At 47.0% G+C, this 19,509-nt stretch overlaps 1 protein-coding gene across 6 annotated transcripts in view; it reads right to left on the reverse strand.

The window, feature by feature from the left end:
• The window catches only part of Tyw1b (tRNA-yW synthesizing protein 1 homolog B), a 175,401-nt gene that overhangs the window by 92,570 nt on the left and 63,322 nt on the right, over positions 1–19,509 (reverse strand). For all 6 annotated transcript variants that reach the window (XM_046456021.2, XM_046456019.2, XM_058583040.1 and 3 more), the window contains one exon: positions 15,932–16,067. In XM_046456021.2, the coding sequence (XP_046311977.1) occupies positions 15,932–16,067 (136 nt within the window). The remainder of the gene's footprint in view (positions 1–15,931; positions 16,068–19,509) is intronic.

A 19,509-nucleotide genomic window follows, 5' to 3' on the forward strand; every position in this document is an offset into this window, starting at 1 on the left:
GAGCTGGCCCCAGGAGGAGGCCGTAGCAGGAGGCAACCCCATGTCTCTGCCCAGAGAGGACTGTTTCTGTGTCTTGGATTTTCTGAAGTCTCCACAGTGTGGCCAGGGTTAGCGTCTACGTTTCTGGTGTGTTTCTGGTGTGCAGCCTTGAATTGCATTCCATTTGCAGCATTTGTCTTGCTTGCTCTTCTCCGCGCTCCCTGGACCTGCGGGCATCAGGCACTAACTAGGGAAGCTCTGCGGCTGCTCTCCAAGTACTGGTCCTGCTCCTCTCTCCCCTGAGGCTCACCTTCACAGTGTCCCGCAGTCTAGACATTCTGCTCTGTGTTTTCTGCCCCATCCCCTCTGCTTCTCGGTTTGGGGTATTTCTGTCGGTAAACCTGCAAACCCGAAGCCTGTCCCTAGAGAGGCTACTCACCAGCCTGCCAAAGGCATTCAAGTGTCTGTCACACTGTTTTGGTGTTGAGCATTTCCTTCTTACTCTTCCTCAGAATTTCGACCTCTGCTTCTCATCAGCCTGCATTCTTGCAGGCCTTCTGTTTTCCTCCAAAGCTCACGGCATGCTGACCACAGCTGTCTTTCACCAGCTCCTGATTAGGGGTGGGGGGGTGTGAGTCCAGTACTTCTGCAAACCTGACCTTGGCTCTGATGCACTTCTGGCCACCCACACTGTCCCTGCCTTTCACTGTGCCCTGGAAAGAGGGCCTACCATGCTGAGGGGAAGGAGCAGCAGGGAGCGGGCCGTCAGCCAGTGCTGACCCAGCTCTCGTGCTGCAGGTCAGGGCCTGGGAGGCGGGAACATTCCATGGCCGTGATCGGAAGTAAGAAGGTCATGGGACATTATGTGTGAACTGCTGAAAGAAAACGCTGTCAATTGAGGATTCTGTGTCTGGCAAACTGTCCTTCAAAAATAAGATGAGGGCTGGGGCTGGGGCTCAGTGGTAGAGCACTCGCCTAGCAAGTGCAAGGTGCTGGGTTTGATCCTCAGCACCGGATAAAAATAAATAAATAAAATAAAGGTATTGTGTCCAACTACATAAAGAAAAATATGTAAAGACAAAAAAATTTTTAAAAAGAAACAACTTTCAATAAATCAAACAATATTAAAATCATTTTTTTAAAAACTTTCGAACTACACTGATAGGAAGCTAAAAATCGGTAACAGAAGGAAAAGCAGAAAATTCATAAATATGTGGCAATTAAACTAAAATTACTTCACTACCAAGAGAAAGACTGACAAACTAGTAGCAGCTAGGATGCAAATAATTGGAACACACATACACATACACACACACACTGCTGCTGGGAACACGAATTCAGGTGCCACCTTAGGAATTAGTGATCTGTGAAGGGGGGCAAACACACAGCAGTCTTACTCCTAGATGGGCAGCCAATATAAATTACTCCCAACAGCCAACACTGTAGAGAAAGCCAAGCTTGTCAGTCATTCCATGGATAAACTGAGGACATACATACACTGGAACACAGCCGCACAATACCATGGGCGAAACTTAACAGATGTGCACAGGGAAAACGTGTAAATATTCAAGGAAGCAAACGCTATGATTCCGTTTGACAAGCTCCCAAGCAGGCAAAGCTACCTTATGGTGTGAGGAAAGCCGTGACTGTCACTAGAGAGGAGGCGGGGCCGATGACCAGGACTTTGGAGGTACTATTGCTATCCTACGAGCGTTTTGCTGGCTGTGTTCACTCTATGACGATCCACCAAGCCATTCACGTAAGATCTGTGCACTGTCCTGTGTCTGAATGCTCTGATAACAAAGCCCACTCGGAATAAGGACAAGACAAGAAAGGTACCCTGCGGGTTTCCAGCTGTCCCTGGTGTAGCCCGCAGAGATCTTTGTGGTGAGGAAGCATGTCTGCTCCCTGACTTAGAAGACCCAGCACCACCTTACCAACAGATTCTCCAGCAGTGAGGGAGCCCCACCCCCACCTGTGGCAAGCCGCAGCTGCTCCCCCTCCCTGGTGCCTGCACATCCTAACAAGAGGTCCAAGCGCACACTGTTCCCATTAGGGTTCTGAGGCTCCGCATTAGGCCGCGTTCCTGCTGCACATCCTGCGTGAGGCTGTTTATTCCAGGTCTACCTCTCTTAATTTCAATGATTTATCTTGACAGTTGCAATTCAAGACAAACTAGTTGAGGCTGTGTCAAAACAAGATAAAATGGTCTCCTAAAATATAGTACTGGCTTACTAGTAATCACAGAAATTGAAGCACTAATGAGGTGCCGTTTTGGCTTATCAGATGGCAAAGATTTTTTTAAATAGCAGTATTTGAAACTGCCTTGAGTTTAGCACGACAGGCACACTCATGCACTGAGGATGGGAGTACAAGTTAGCACAAACATTTTGGAAATTAATATGGCAACAAGATTAAAGAATCTGAAAAAAAATATTCAAATCTGTTGACCCAGTAACTGCATTCCTAAAATTCAGCCTATAGAGATCATAAAAATTGTAGGCTGACAGTGGTAAGCAAGAATGTCATTCCAGCTCTATTTATAATTCTGAGCACAAAAAACCCTCGGGGTTCTCAGTCCCAGGAGAGGACCACACTGAAGACATTCCCAGCAGAGCTCTGGAGCCAGCGTGTGGGGAGCGCACAGAAACAGCAGCAGAGCCCAGCACAGTGGCTCCAGGGCAGGGAGCAGGTGCCATGGGAGCTGGCCTCTGGCCATGGTCCTCTAACCACACCCGAATGTTGACAGCAGAGACTTTTATGTTGAAATTTTTAAGAGCTAAAAACAAAACTTACGCGCAGCATAGCACTGAAGACATAAATACACACAGAAAGGGGGCTTAGGGAGAAACACGGCAAGTGTGGCTCAGAACACACAGACACACCTTTTAACACTCCTGACTCCTGAGAGGAGATCCCAGCAGCCTGACCTCAGCTGTCCATCCAAAAGGTACCAACCGGCTCAAAGGCCAGGAATGTAGTAAAGGAGCAGAAAGACCTCCACGGATTCAGCAGAGCCTGGGAAGATAGGCACGCAGTGTGGCCATCGGCACCTGCGAGCTGCTCTCACAGCAGCCACACCAGCAACGCGACCTGTTCGAGGAGGCAGGAACAGGTACAGGGGGCTGGGGTCAAGATGCAGAAAGAGGCCAGCAGCTCCAGCAACAGGATGACCAAGAAAGAGACTAGGCCAGGGCAGCAACAGAATCCCACTGCGGGCGGGCGCACAGGAGCATCAGGTGAGGGGCTTGGCAGGGCTACCAGCTCTGGCAAATAATCTCGAAGTTCATCAAAAAAGGAATATTACAAAAAACACTGTGCTCACAAACTGGACAACACCAATAAAAGACAAAAACCAACACACTCCTTGCAGACAAACCACCAAATGAACATAAGAGGAAACACATAATCTGAACAGGCATGCGTTTGTCATGAACACTGAATCAATAGTTGGTAACCTCCCACAGCAGGGAGCAGCAGGCTCTGGTGGGTTGACTGCTAAGCTCTACCAACTACTGAAGGACGATGCCAACCCACCACCATCTCGTCCACAAAGTGAAAGCAGAAGGAGGACTACTCAACATAGTCTTCAGACAACATCACCCTAATACCAAAGCCAGATAAAGGCATTTCAAAAAAGAAAATCAGAGATCAAACTCTTTCATAACATAGATTTTAAAACCCTTAACAAAATATTACCAAATAAAATCCAACAACATATGAAAACAATTATAAGCCTGCTGACCAGCTGGGGACTACTTCAGGTGTGCAAGGCTAGTTCAACGAAAAACACATTTGAGGGCTGAGGCTGCAGCTCAGTGGCAGACCGTTTGCCTAGCATGTGTGAGGCACTGGGTTCAAACCTTGGGACACCATAAAAATAAACAAAACAAAGGCATTCTGTCTATCTACAACTACAAAAAAAATTTTTAATACATTTGACATCATGTAGCAACAGGTTAGTGTGGAAAAATAATGAGCATATCAATTAATGCAGAAAAGCATTTGATAAAAGACAATACCTATTCAGGACAAAATTCTTAGCACACATGGAAAATCTATAGAAAACCTACAACTAGTACCAAACTTAATGGAGTGAAAAACCGAATACTTCCTCCCTAAGACTAGGAATAAGCAAGGATGTGCCTTCTTTTCTCTTCTACTGAACATGCAGTAAGACAAGAAAAGGAAATCAAAGATATAATGACTGTACAAAAAGAAAACTGTCTTTTATGTTGTCTATATAGGAAATTCCCCAAAATGGACAAATCAACTCCCAGAACTAATGAGCAAGTATGATAATGTTGAGATGCAAGGTTGATACATAAGGCGATTTGCTTTCCAATACACCACCAGTGAACACTTATAACTTGAAACAAATAAAAGAAATCCAAGAAGAGCTAAATAAATGGAGAGAAGATGGATGGGAAGACTCAATACTGTTAAGATGTCATTTTCCCCCCACTTGATCTATAAATTCAGCTCAATCTCAACCAAAATCCCCGGAAGCTATTTTATAGATGATGGGAAACTGATTCTAACGTTCATATTGAAATGAAAAAGACAAATGCCAACACGAGGTTAAAGAAGAGCCACGTTGGAAGACTCACAGTGCCGACCTTAAGACTTACTGTAAAGCCACAGTAACTAGGACTGTAAGCTCCTGGAGGCAACAGACAACCGAGTAATGGAGATTGGGCTCACAGGAGAGTACAGCCAACTGACCTTTCACAAAGAAGCAAAGACACTCAATATAGACAGGAGAGCCTTTTTTTTTTTAAATGGTGCTAGGAAAATAAGATGTCATGTTAAAAAGATAAGAACTTCCACAGAACCTATACTCTCACAAAAGTCAACTGAAAAAGGATTACAGACCTAAATACAAAATGCAAACCTATAAAACTTCTGGAAGAAAACAAAAGAAAATCCGTGTGACCTTGAGTTTGGTTGTGAGCTTATAATGGCAGACTTAAAGCACAATCCAACTTGTGTTCTGAAGGAGGAGAACACTGGTAGGGAATGAAAGGCAAGCCAGACTCAGGGAAGACACTTGGAAAACACCTACTTAAGAAAGCTCTTCTTGAAACTCAGCCCAACGAAGAAATGGACAAACGATCTAAGCAGGCAGCATCAGAAAAATGATATGAGTGACAATTGAGTGTGTGAAAAGATGCACTGACACTTGCCATCAGAGAACTGCAACTTAAAACAACGAGACACCACTGAGGCCCAGACAGCCAACGCCAGCCAGCGGGTGCCCTGCCCTGCTAGGGAACGTGAGGCACGGAGCTGGCCACACCACTCCTGGGCTTCCCTCAAAGGACTGAAGACGTGTGACCAGAGATATGGCTGCTCCCTTGGTATTCACCCAACTAAATTTGAAAATTTATAGTCACCCAAAAATCTGCATTCAGACAGAAGCTTTCTTCATAATCACCATCATCTGTCAACAGCCAGCATAACCTCCAATGGACAGTGAAATATTCATACAATAAGGCATTACTTAGCAATAAAATTTTAAAATGGAGGAAACTTAGATGAATATATTCACATTAAAAAGCCAGTCTGAAAAGGCCACAAACCGTGTCATCCAATTACACAACATTCTGGGAAACACAAAACTATAGAGATGGTCAGAGCAGTGGTGGCTGCCAGGAACTGGGGGAGGTGGGGAGGCTGTGCAGGAGGAGCACAGGAGAGTCTTACATGGTAAAACTACTGTGTGACGCTGTCAGGAGGGACATGCAACACAGTGAAAACCAGAACACAGAACCCACAGTATGAGACAGAGCGCAGGGTAGACGGGCTTGGCTCTGCCCCCCCCACTGCCAACAACTACACAAAACCCATCAAATCAGAAGACAGCAGCAAACCCCAAGAGCCTCACCACTGCTCAGAACTGTCCTGGTATCAAGCACAGAAGTCTGAGGAGCTGCCCAGCCAGGAGATGCCTGGGGAGTCCAGCCTACAAAAAGAGCTGGCTTCCTGGGTGGAAACTGTAGGACCCTGGCCCACAAACAGGCCACCGGCAGACCTAAGGGAAGACCTAAAGAGAAGGACAGGTGACAGGCCTGACGCATAAGGAGGCTCCAATGGCCCGGGGTGCCGAGGCACTGGGAAGGGTGTGCCTGGGAACTCCGTACCATCTAATTTTTCTGCAAATCAAAAACTGCTCTAAAATAGAAGTTTATTAAAAATAAAAGTGTGCCCAACTGTTTTTATCAACAGACAGAAGTCAATCAGGAAATGGCTAAATAAATGACAGATCTCTAGGAAAGGGGTAAAGAATGAGGTCAAATTATTTGCATGCAAATGCATTGTTAAAAGCGACTTGGGGCTGGGGTTGTGGCTCAGAGATAAAGCACATGCCTAGCAGTGTGAGGCACTGGGTTCAACCCTCAAAACCACATAATAATATTGTGTCCATCCACAACTAAAAAAATATTTAAAAAAAAAAAACCTGTAGGAAGTTTGAATCTGACCTGCATTTCTCTGAATTCAGTACATTTTGTATAAACCCAACTGTTAAAAAAAATTCTAAAGAGAAGCCAGGTGGGGGTTTTGATCACCAGGAGGAAAAGAACTCCACATCTCTAGCAGAGTTCAATCTCTAGTCCTTCAATCACTATCCTCAGTCCCACGACCTTCAAAAACCAGCAGGATCACCTCTGCCTTCACCCTGGGAAAGACAGGAAAGATGCGCTGCAGCTGTGACGGGGTACAGAGGCAGGAGGGGACCTGCCACCTCAGGGTGCTCAGCAGTCTCAGCATCCACCAGATAATCTCCAAGTACGTAAGACGGGAAGATGCAGTAGTGCGTCACAGGCCAGAAAAGTGGAGAAAGAAACAGGCCTCCAAGTCACCGCCAGGGTGAGGCCTCCTGCGCCTATCACGTGGTCCATGCTGGGGTTCAACACAGGCCAAATGACAGCGGGGAGAAAACAACTTCAGATAGAGAAAAACACCTCACCGGAAAGAAAGACTGATATTGGTAGAGAGAAAGCTAGTGAACTCCAAAACTTGCGCTATCTGTGTGACTTAACATTTCTAACTGTCGCAGGCAAAGCACCCCCACAACTACCACCTCCCACACCTGGCTGGATAAAGGAGAGGTGCAAATGGCTGGACACAGGCAGCACTAACTTCAATCCAGGGCCTCCCATGGAAGGACCGATGACATTGTCTTCATTCCTGTGAGGACAAGGTTTCTGCCACATCCACGGCTTCTTACGGCCCACCAATGTCAGGAAACGTCCTCTCCACACTGTCACAAGTCACCCAGAGCCCAGACGGCTTCTACCACCTTCACTTCCCAAATGCTCTCATAGAGCAGAAGAAATAAGTTTCTGATCATTCTCTTTAATTTCCCTTTCCTCTCAAACTGTTTTCAGAAATCAAACACAATGGTTCTTTTATAAGAATTCAGTTCTAGTCTCCAAATTGGCAACAGCTACACAAATTTCTAAAATAAGGCTTGAGACGAATGACCTTGAATTTAGAAGAAATTAAAGAGGAAGATCTACTACATGTCAAGAAAATAAACATCCACTGTCTCTCAGGGTGGGGGCTAAGACTTCTTTGACATCCACTCACAGCAATGCGTCTCAATTAGTTTAATCCCAGATCACTATTTGTAAGTACGAAAACCTTCCTTCAATGCTACAGTAGCCCCCTTATCTGCAGGGGATACAACCCAAGATGCCCAGCAGGTGTCTGAACCCTGAAGAGTTATGGAAAATAATAATCCTACAAAACAGCCCCCAAGAAAAGCAGAGACCCAATGCAGCTGGAAGGAGGGAGAGAAACTAGCCCAATATTAAGCTTCCAGTAGATCCTCTGCTGAAGGAAGGAGGGGAATACTGAAAGTTAAGCTCTGGCCTCTGACCTCCCCACTGCAAATTAGTCCTAAAAGGACACACAGTAGATACTCAACAATGGGCCCAGAAGTCAGGAGGCAAATATTCAAATACCCGTCCCTCAGAACCTCTCTGTCAATGACTTCAACTTTCCACAGCTGCCCTCCAGAGGTAAAAGGCTTGACATACATAGCTAGCCCCTGACTATCCAAACAGCATACCCACAGTTCCAATGTGATGAAACCATCCTAACTGTACCCTAAAAACAAAACCTCCTCTATAACTGATGGCCATTTCTTGCATCCAGGAAATGAGCCCAACAGCGCCCAAGTCTGCACAGAATAAATGGTTTCCCTGAACCTGTTGAGGGCTGCACCCATCATCTTGGCTTACAAACCACAAACATGCTGTTTACTCCTATGCCCACATACACAAATATAGTGGGGCCTTTCCCGCCTTCATGAAGCACTTAATAAGCACTGATAATAACTTTTGCAGCATGAGATCCAACAGCCCTTCTTGAGCGTTTCACAGATAAAAGATCCATTCTTACCACAGATCTCAGCAACCTCAGCACATGATTCTTTTTCTGTCCTTAACAAGAGTTTTTCCTTTTCACCTAAAAAACGTACTCTGTGGCCCGTTTGGCATATCTGAACTGCTAGAATCAGAACTCTTGTGCTGTGTGACCATTATTTTAACACACACTCTGTAACACTATAGCGGTCAACTAGATAACTAAGACAGCCACCAACGAGGTGACTCGGGGGCAGGTAGTGTATATAGGGCAGATACTCTGGACAAAGGGACAATTCAGGTGAGATGGTGCCAGACCTCGCTGTGCTACTCAGAAGAGCTTGCGGTCTGACTTCTTACTTGTTTGTTTCTGGGATCTCCCATTCACTGGTTTTGGAAAGTAGTGGTCCATGGTGAAAGCCTACAGCCACAAACGCCAGAGGCAGCAGGCAGGAGGCAGACCTCGGGTCAGCAAGCTCTTCTTCACTCAGCAGCGGAGTCAATCGGTCAGACACCTCATGTGGCTCATTTCTGTGGGGAAAATGGCTGCTGGCCACCACGAGGGTGTGGGCTTTAGACACAGCCTAGCAGAGGCAGGCCACAGCGGGTTGGTCACTTTGGCAGGCCCTTTGGGTGGGCGGGTGCAGGGCCAGGTCACAGGAGGTGTTTTGGTGGAGGATTATTTAGGTGGGGCAGGAGGACGGGTAGTGACCACACCCTTCACATGGCAAATGAAACTACAGAAAGCAGGGAACCTCTCTCTGTATTTAGAATTCCAACATAAGTTTCACTAACAGCAAATGGAAAACAACCTGGGCACGCTTGGAGTGCCACCTCCCAGCTCTCAGCCAGGTGAAACCCATGGATATGCAAACTAGGATGATTCAAAAGAGACTTAGTTCCAACACCATTTCTTGAAACCTTATGCCACTGCTGAATGTTTCAGGGACACATAGATACATCACAACAACTCAGGCACTGGTAAAGCCACTGTTCTAGAAAACAAAAGTAAACACACACCCACTGAGATCGACAAAGACCAGCTGTCCCTTGCCTCCTCCTCTCCACCTACCAGTCCACGTTCAAGTCCTCCACACTTCAAACCAACCAGCACCCCCACCTAACAAACTCCAAACCTCTGCCCCCGTCCCAGGATCCCATCTGTTGTCTGTCAAACACCACTGCCATCTGCCTTCCACCTCCACCAGACCTCTAAGACTACTTTGGGAACAGATATCAATAACCTCTACGTCAAACATGTCAGTTACTTTTTGCCTCCTTAATTAACCGATTCCTTCGTTTACCTTGTTTTCTTCTTCCTGATTTCCTGTTGTTGCTGTCACTGGTTATTTTGCTGCTCCTTTCCCAATTCTGAGTTGGTACTACACAACTCACTCCCAAGTCAAGGGAAACAACCCTGGAAGCAACCCAGAGCATCTCCTGCAAGGGACTGGCCAGACCTGAGTTTCACCGGCCAATTGGGGTGGCTCCTCTGCTTGGTGCTCAGGAGGGTCACTCAACAAGTAGTGCTGGAGAAGCAAGCCCACCCCTGATGTGCACCCCACCGGACACACTTCAAGGCACTGAGATCCAAACACTCGGCAGGAAAGAACAGGAAAACACACTCAAGTGTTCCACAAGCTAAGGGTCCAAGCAGGGCACTGAAAGCAGAATCCAAACAAAGATCATGAGATCTTCGAGGAAGCTGGAAGACGGACACCTGACTGTCACCAGCTGCTGACACTATGATGGCATCCTCCTCCTGCTGCAGAGGGCGGTACCACAGATGGACCTGCCCACCAGCAATTACAACAGCAGAAACTCTGGTTTCATCTCTAAATTAGGTTTTACTGTATAGCAATAAAAATAATTGAACCACTATTACTTGTAACATCACCCAGAAATCTCAAAACAAAGCATTCAGTAAAAGAAATCAGGACAAGAGCACACATGGTGGTTCCCTTTACATAAAGTTCAAAGGTAGGCAAAAAAAAAATAAAAGATTCAACAGGCAAAGCGAAACCATGGTGGCAGAAGAACAACAGCACAGTTGTTCCTGTTACATTAGAAAACTACACTCGCAAAAATAAGTATGATAGGATCTTCTAAGTGAAGCACATACACATACATGAACATGCACAAAGACTGCAGAGGCCCTGCCGTCAGAGACCATGTTCACACCTCCGAGTTCCGGAGCAGCACGAGTCCTCTCATGGTCTTTATTATGACGATATCTGTCTGACAGGTAGTTTTTAGCAGATATGCTTAGGCAATCTTTAAGCTGATAAGAAATGCTTTCAATTTCTTCGTTAAATAACATCAGCACTCTTGGATCCTTCCCATTCCTCCCACTACAAACCACTTTCTACACAAAACACTGCCCTAGACTTATTTTGTCGTGTCATTAAAGACCAACTGATAAGCAGAGCTTCTTTTTCTCCTACCTTGATCTTTACCTACTTCTCTTCCTAACAACTCCTTTCCTTGAATTGCATGTGACATATGACACCTGCATCAAATTGAACCAATTCTTCCTAAACTCTCTCTCTCCATGCTCCTGTCTTGAAAACCTAAGCATCTCTGTTCCTCTGGGCACCTCTTGTAATTCTACCTGCATCTTGCCTTCAACTACAACCCACTGCTGAAGACAGGACTTTAAAGTCGACCTATCTGTCCTCCAACATGCCTCTGAGTCTGCCCCGATACAAGCAATGATCACTAGACATCATCTGACCCCTCAACATGGACGTAACAGGCAACACCTTCAAACCGTCCTAAATGAGCTTAGGTGAAAGTCAGATCTGGAGGAAACCTAGATCACTAGAGAACTTACTGTAAGTGGAGGGAAGAACCCAGCTTGCAGGCACTGGCTTTGGATCACACAGAGCATTCTTGCTCTGATTTCAGCAGTGGCCAAAATCTGAATGCCACTTAGCCAAGCAGAACAGGGTTAACGGCACTAAAGCCAAGGAGGTGAAACCAACAGTCCTGGGAGACCTCTGCCCATGGAGAGGGCTGCCAAAGGTATATTCAGGTAAAGGGACAGGAGAAAGAGTGGTGAGAGACAGACATTCAGACCAGAGGAGCTCAAGCCTAGATTGTGACATTAACGAAGAAACAAACCAAAACATGTCAATAAGAACCCTGGGGAAGAGAATGGTTCATCCTCAGAGGGAGGGAAGGAAGGAAGGAAGGACAGATGGAGGCAGGCAGGGAGGGAATGAGGGAAGGAAGGAAGGACAGACGGAGGCAGGCAGGGAGGGAATGAGGGAAGGAAGGAGAGAAGACATTTCATAGATTCCCAAATACAACGTCATTTTTACACCTCTCCTATGAAAGCAATGATGCTTTAGGGTTAGGGTTAGAGTTAAACATACCATGCTATCCCTGGTCACAAACAATTTTTTTTTTTAAGAGAGAGAGAGAAATTTTTTTTTAATATTTATTTTTCAGTTTTTCGGTAGACACAACATCTTTATTTTATGTGGTGCTGAGGATCGAACCCAGCACCCCACGCATGCCAGGGAAGCGTATTACCGCTTGAGCCACATCCCCAGCCCACAAACAATTTTATGATGTTAGTGACACAATGTACACACTGCAACTCAGAGACAGCAGAGGCACTGAACAGGAACCCTACTTTCTGTAGGCCCCGGGGGAGACATGCGCAAACAGCACACACTGTTGCTACTCCCTGCTGCTGGCCAACTATCCAGGAACTGAGCAGATTGAAAGACAAGGTGGCCTCACAAGGCATATCAAAGAATTCAATGTCATGGGGACACACTCATGCATCATGCTGACCACCAAAGTCACAGCAGTACACAGAGCTCAATCAGGCAGGCACAAAGCAGCAGCTCTCCCCAAATGAGGGCTGAACAGATGTCACTGTGAATAGTTCTCATCTCAAGAACCTGCACTTACAGCTAACTTCTTGCCTTGACTCTTTATTTTTAATGAATTATTTCTGTTAATCTGCATTTTTTATTTTTGTGGTACTAGGGATCAAACTAAGGACCGAGAGCATGCTTTACTTCCCCCCCAAATGTCCCTAATTGGCACCTAATGCTTCTATAAGCAGAGATGAGGTCAAATAGTCGATGTCTTTTAAGTTGCACTTGTGGGCCACATGATGTGAGGCCAGAGCACCAGCATCCACAAAGAGGGGCTGGTGTTCACTTCTGATGGCCAAGAACATGTAATGAAGGATGATGTCCGCCTTTTTCTCTTTAAAATAGGAGTTTTTAAGAAAGTTGATGTTATTGCTTCAACACAAAGAGGACTAATCATTCTCACCTCCTGCTGGATCGTGACCTTGGCATCATTGCGTGCCAGCAGAACACACTGGTAAGGTAGGCTGTGTTGTCTTGAACAAGAGGGTCTCTCTTCTGAAAACAGGACTGTGTGGCATGCAGCTCTAACAGGCCAAAGTCGAAGCTAACCCAATTTGCCCTGTTATCTTGACAGAATGGCTTTTTGGCCCCACATACTAGAGTACCAATGTATTTCTCCCCTCATATTGAAAAAGGAACATTTTGACAAGGATAAAGATCTGGAAATGTGAACACCATACTTACCAGGAGGAAAAACAAACTACTCCACCTCCTACTTTGGGCAGCATCAGCTTCTAAGGAGGCTAGAAATTCAGTAAAGCGAATTTCCTTGTTCATGAAGTTCAACAAATTCCCATTCTTTAACGCTTTTTCTTGTTCAGGCACACTAAAAAGCCCAAACAAGTAATAGGCAAAAACATTAGGGTCATTCTAATTAAGATACCTGAAATAGCACTTCTATTGAAAAACTCAAATGATAGCAGAGTTACTGATGTTTAACCACAGCTAATAAATATAGTTATGCCATGTTCATTTTGTGTGTCAGCAGTAAAGCAACCCTTTCTTGATAGCATCCACTATACCTCATATCAGATAGTCCAAAAGAAATACAAGCTGGAGTTAAAAGAAAATCTTTAAAGAGCAGTTTCCAGCCACAGATCTTCTTTCTTAAATGGCTACGTAAACAATTCAAGAATGAGAAACATTAACTGTAATTGCTACAAAATGCTTAGAAAGCACCTGCCTTAATAGTTTAAATAGCCCAAGGAAACCTTCCCAGCTGGAATTATGAGGAGACCAGAGTGAAGCCCAGTTGAAGGTGTCCTTGGGTCAGACAGTACCATAAAACTCTAAGCAACCTCATCACTAATAATTAGTAAGCCCAAAGTCACTGTAATTGAACTGGACATCCAAAAGCTGGTATGTCAAGATGAGGAATCATTCTGCAGAACATGCTGGCCAAAGTAAGACAGGAAGCTCTTAAGCTATTCTGCTAATGCCTCTGTCGTCTTGCTACTCTGACCCAAGACACAGTCTGGTCACAGCCTGGGGGTGCCAGCTCCTGGTGTTCACGCTCCTCTAAACACATCCCAGCTTTCCAGCTACGCATCTCCTGTCTCAGCCACAGGTGGTGATGATGTGGCTGAAGGCAAAGTCCAGAGATGAGTCCATTTTAGGAGCCTGAAGAGCACTTGGCCTTCTGGCTGTGTGAGTCCAAGACAGCTGCAAAGTCAAAGTAGTACCTTAGTGTGTTTCTTAAATATGTGTGTTAATAACCGAAAAAGGCACTGATTTAACTTCTCAAACAAACAAACAAAAAGAACACATGGGGGCTGAGGCTGGGGCTGAGCAGTAGAGCGCTCACCTAATATGTGCGAGGCCCTGGGTTTGAACCTCAGCACCACATAAAAATAATAAAATAAAATAAACATTTAAAAAAAAGGAAGAAGAAAACAGAATTAAGCAATTCGAGGGTTGGGAAAATGCACATAGCACTCTACAAAGCTCTGCTGTTTCCACTCAAATCATTCTTTCTACAAACCACTTACCAATGCCATAAAATGTGTTGTGCTGGCCACGTGAGGAACCCAGGCCTGAGGCCGCAGTCCAGTCCAGGAGAGTGGCTTGGGCAAAGGCAGGCCAGTGTTTTTACAGGTGGAACTTAGGAGGGCAGGAAGGGGAGATACTGCACTGGAAAAGGTGTCTCAGCAGAGGCAGGGACAGAGCTAAGCTCTCAGTGGGAAGAAAGGACACCGTGGTCTCGAGAGTGCCGAGGAAGCGCTGGGTGCCTGTGCAGGGAGGTATCCTTGCAGGGAGGTGCACATTCCCAGCACCCACGAGGAGCAAGACTGGAAATATACATGGGTCTGCGTGGGTGAAGTCAGCGGCATCTAAGAGCAGGGAGGAGGAGCACAGCGAGTTTCCTGGGACAGTGACTTTCCCATCTGGCTGCACGCCCAGTGTCACCTGTGACACACACACCAGGATGATACCAGCAACAGTGTGCAGTCAGCTTTTCATCACTGTGACCAAACTGCCAGACGTAACAGTTTAGAGGAGAAAAAGTTCGTTCTGAACCCGAGGGGAGGTGGCACATCCTGGCACAGGAAAGTCCTCAGCTCCCAGAAGCCAGGAAGCAGAGCCAGAGGGCAAGGGCGGCCGGGAAGGTGCACCCTCCAGGCAGGCCCAGGATCCCACACCCTCTAGCCACGCCCCACTGCCCACAGCTGCCACTCAGTGGGCCACCCACATTATTAATCCACCACACGGCTTCAGCCACAGATGAGGCCACCACTCCTAATCTAACCAATCCCCCCTCAGTATTCTTGCATCACCCCACGAGCTTTTGGGGGGACACATCACACTCAAGTCATAATACAGAGGAAATTTTAATGTTCAGCTCCTGTGGTACTTCTCACCAGGCAGATGTGGAGTACGGCACTCACAATGGCTCAAAAGGCAGCAGCAAGAAAGGAGATCAATTCGGAGGCTACTAAAACAGAGGGCCAGTGACAACAGCAAAGGCAGAGAGAAAAGCAAAAGCAAAGGGCTGTGAGGGAAGCCCAGAGGCAGAACCAACACAAAGTGCCAGCCCCACAGACAGGGCTAATGGAAAAGAAGAACCAAGCCAGGCACGGTGGGGCACCCCTGTGATCCCCACAACCCGGAAGGCTGAGGCAGGAGGCCTGCAAGTTCCAGGCCAGCCCCAAAAACTCAGCAAGACCCTGGAGCTCAGTGGTAAAGCACCCCTAGGTTCAGTCCCCAGTTCCATTAAAAAAACAAATAACCAGAAGGAAGGAAAGGAAAGGAAAGGGCATCAAGGGAGTACACGCAGAAGGGCCAACTGTCGCAGGAGAAATAACTACAGTGGCCACCTGAGGCCAAGTCACTACGAGACAGGAAGCCTGGTCCCTGAAGTGCAGTCAAGTCAACACTGATTCTGAACTGACGCCATTTGCCGACACCTCCCCTGGGTTTGCTGTGCTCGGCTACCTAACCACGTGCCATTACCAACCCCTGCAGTGCACGCACCTCTCCCTACACACACACAGGGCGAAGGACTCTCCCAGCACAGCGCCAGCACAGGGGAGCCAACACTCACTGTCCCCCCATGGGGGGGACAACTGGGCAACTTAGTGAGGCCCTAAGTAATCTAGTAAGACTACATCCGCTCAGTTGGTTTCAGAGGAAACAGTACTCTGGGTTCTCTTTCCTCCTCTGCTCATTTGCAGGGAGTCAGAGTCTTACCTTCTCTGCTAAGGCTTTTAAACTGTCCAGGAACCTGGTCCAGAAGTCCTTGAAGAGCGGGCGGTCGATTTTCCTCAGGCTGTCTTTGGTGCTGGCGTCCACGCTGACATACAGCTGAGTGACCGGCTTGAGCTTTCTTCAATTAAAAGGAAAAAAAAATTAGATCATGCCTCCATCAGGCAGCAACACAGGCTGTCAGCTGCAGTGACCACACCGACCAGCACCACCCCTGGTAAATACAAACCATTAATCACTCATTCAAATATGGGGTTTTAGTGGAAAACAGAACAGAACCCAACTTCAGGCCTGGCAGCACCAGCCCAGCACAATCAGGGGGCCCTGGGACCTCCCTTCCCACAACCACCGCCCTCAGACCTGCACAGCTGTCGCTTCCTAACTGCACAGGGTCTGTGCCGATGGCCACCTGAGACCTTTAACTCACAGAAGGAAGTCTTCCAAGGAACCAGGGACAACCCAAAGCTCCCGCTCTAATCCTGAGCTTCCAACGTGTGGGGGGGGCAGGGGTTAAGTCAAGCCGGGGAGGTGCACGCAAGGGGAGCCAGGATAGCAGGGCTATGACCCAGCACTTGCGCCACCCAGAGGAGAAACACTAGGTGCAGATTTCTACCTCTCATGAGCTCATCTCTCAAATTCACTGGCTCACTTCACTTCTAGCTGCTGGATTTTTTGCAAGTTATGTTTTATATCTAAATTGCAAATATCCCAAAATCTCTCCCCTTCTCCTTTCAAATGGGTCTCATAACTTATTCTCTTTGGTGAATTTAAAACTAACGAGCAAAGAAGACAAGATTTCCCCCTTAATAAGTCTCTGACAAAATTCTCCCACTATTGATTTTTTATAACTGTTCCACACATATTCCACATTTACCCCTACAATGTTATTTACACATGCTTTTTGTTTCAAAGTCCATGCACACTTAAAATAGAGATATGTGTAATCCCAGCAGCTAAGGAAGCTGAGGCAGGAGGATCACAAGTTCAAGGCCAGCCTGGGCAACTTAGTGAGGCCCTAACCAACTCAGTGAGAACCTGTCTCTAAACAAAATCTTAAAAGGGGGCTGGGGATGTGGTTTAAGTGCCCCTGGATTCAATCACCAGTACCCACTCTCACAAAAAAAAGAAGCTAACTGCAGTGGTACAGGAGTCTCCTGAGACTCAGGAGAATCCCAAGTTCAAGGCCAGCCTTAGCAACTTACTAAGACCCTGTCTCAAAATTAAAAGGACTAGGGATATTCAGTGCCCTGGGTTCAATCCCTAGTACCCCTCCCCCCAAAAAATACTATGTATTTTAAGCCTTCTGCAATACTGATATGCAAGGGGAAGCCTTAGAGTTTCAGGACATGTCACTGTGAGCAAAGGCCATCACTTACTAAAGTGCAGAAGAGCAGCATGGCCATGGAGGCCCGCTCCTGTCTCCTCAGCCCATCCCCGCAGGCCTCTCTAACAGACACAGCTGTGCTGCCTGACCAGTAGAGAATAGGACCTGACCGTCTTAATGGTCCTGCTGGCTGTCCGCACCCAATACTCACAGGACTTGCCACGACACTTCCTGGCCTTCTCCCCACCCTTGATAACTACTCCAAAGGTCAAGCTCAGTGTGCAAACATCGATCATTTACACGAGAGCGAGCCCTGGACACCCACAGTACAGGAAGGAACATGGATCCACGCCGCTGTCGAGACACTTGTCAAAGAACTGTGCAGACCTTATGCCAGAGAGCAAAGACAGATAGAGGGGAGCAGAGGCCCCTGGGACTTCACAGCTCATTTCTGAGGTGCTCAGCAGCAGCAAAGGGACCAGGGAGACACCTTCTCAGTCCCAGGGATCTTATTTCTGCCTCGTACTGGCCTCTATCCTCCAGGACGTCAACGAGGCTCCTGACACGTCACCCATCTCTACAGAGACAACAGCATTTAAGTTTCCAAAAAGCAGAGTGTGATATCACTACGTCATCATAACAACTCCTGTGTTTGAAAACCTCACCATCAATGCTGAGAACAAAAAAGGGTGATATTTAGGATATTCAACCTTAAACCAACAACCAGTCCAAATGTGCAGCGACTCCTCAAGTGCTGACCATGGTGACCCTCGTCCTGATTTTAAGACTGAGTTAAGAATAAGAAAATAAAGGAATGTACCAACAAATAAAAAGTCCCTCTCCCTTTTCTTTTTTCAGTAGACATTAGTGACTCATTCTATCTTCCGAGCTATATTCTTTGGAAGGCAGAATGAGGCCTATCAGTATCTGTAGAAAAAAAAAAAGCAGGGAGAGATTTATGTTTATTAGAAATCCAAGTAAGCAGTAAGTTTCATTTTCCTCTCAAGACAAAAAAACAGCCACAGTGGCCCCAACATCAAACGCAGTGACAACTCAACACTAAGGCACCTGCGGCCATCAGATCAGGCCAATAATCTAGGTGAGGACAGAGAGTAGTAAGAGGAGAGACCCCTCTGCCACTTGCTAGGTGCGCAGGCTGGGGGGCACTGTGCCCCCATCACCCCTCCCTCAGGTAGCTGAGTCCCCGCAACCAAGCAGGGAGGTTCCAAGGAGGCCAAGTGGCCCACACAAAGACCACAGAGCACAGTTGTCAGCCAGAGACTGGAGCATCCCAGAGGCCCTGTGCAGGTCCTGGCCCCACCCAAGGCCAGCATTCTCCCACAGCGGGGCACCCACAGGGCTGCGGCGTTGGGCGGCACACGGCACTGTAAACCCAGAAGGCCAAGAAGCCCACAGACTGTGAGAGGTGGACCGTCACGCCAAGTACCAGAAAAGCCCACACCCACTCTTCAGAGAGAAACGCTAGTGCTCGGTCTTCTTCCCCTCTGCAGGTTCTCTCTTCACTTTATTTGCTTTCATGGATAATTAATTAGAACAAATAAAAAGTTTCACTAGAAAACATAAATAAATAAATTATAATTGTGAATTGTATGAAACTTCAAAAAAAAAATTTAAACTCAACTTCTTTCCATATGCTCATGTACTGAGCATTCACTCGGAGGTGGCTTGAACTGGACACTGGACACAGTGCTCAGCCTTAAACATTCACCTTGTGGGGAGCAAGAGATGAATGAGTGGGTACCCCAAAACCACGACCAAAGTAGTCGAGCAGAATGGGAAAGAATGACGGAGTTGACTGGGGAATTAAGAACGGCGTAACAAATAAGTTGAAAGGCAAGCCGGCCCGTGAAGGACACCAGGTTCCTGGGGAAGACAGCACAGATCATGCCAAGGGTGGCCTCAGGAGAATGGCAGGCAAATGCTCAGAGCTGGGAGCGACAGGACAAAGAGCCTGCAGCATCCCCAGAAGCTGGACACACGGCATGGCCAGGCGATTCCAGCTCACGTCCTGCTAAGAAAGGCGCTCTCTCTTGCTGGCGCCCTGCCCAGGAGTCCAGAGAAGCCTGCCAGAACTCATGAATGTGGACCCCAGTGGTCTCAAGGCCATCCTAACCCGGCCAGCCCAGTGGATCCACCGACTGACACAGGAGCACACCGAGACCAGCAGAGCTGGCCAGGACCACACAACTGCACAGCTCATACTTAGGAGCAGAAAGAA

Source organism: Marmota monax, unplaced genomic scaffold (assembly GCF_021218885.2).
Source record: "Marmota monax isolate L192 unplaced genomic scaffold, Marmota_monax_Labrador192_F-V1.1 WCK01_AAM20220418_F8-fsc00235, whole genome shotgun sequence".
Lineage (NCBI taxonomy): Eukaryota > Metazoa > Chordata > Mammalia > Rodentia > Sciuridae > Marmota > Marmota monax.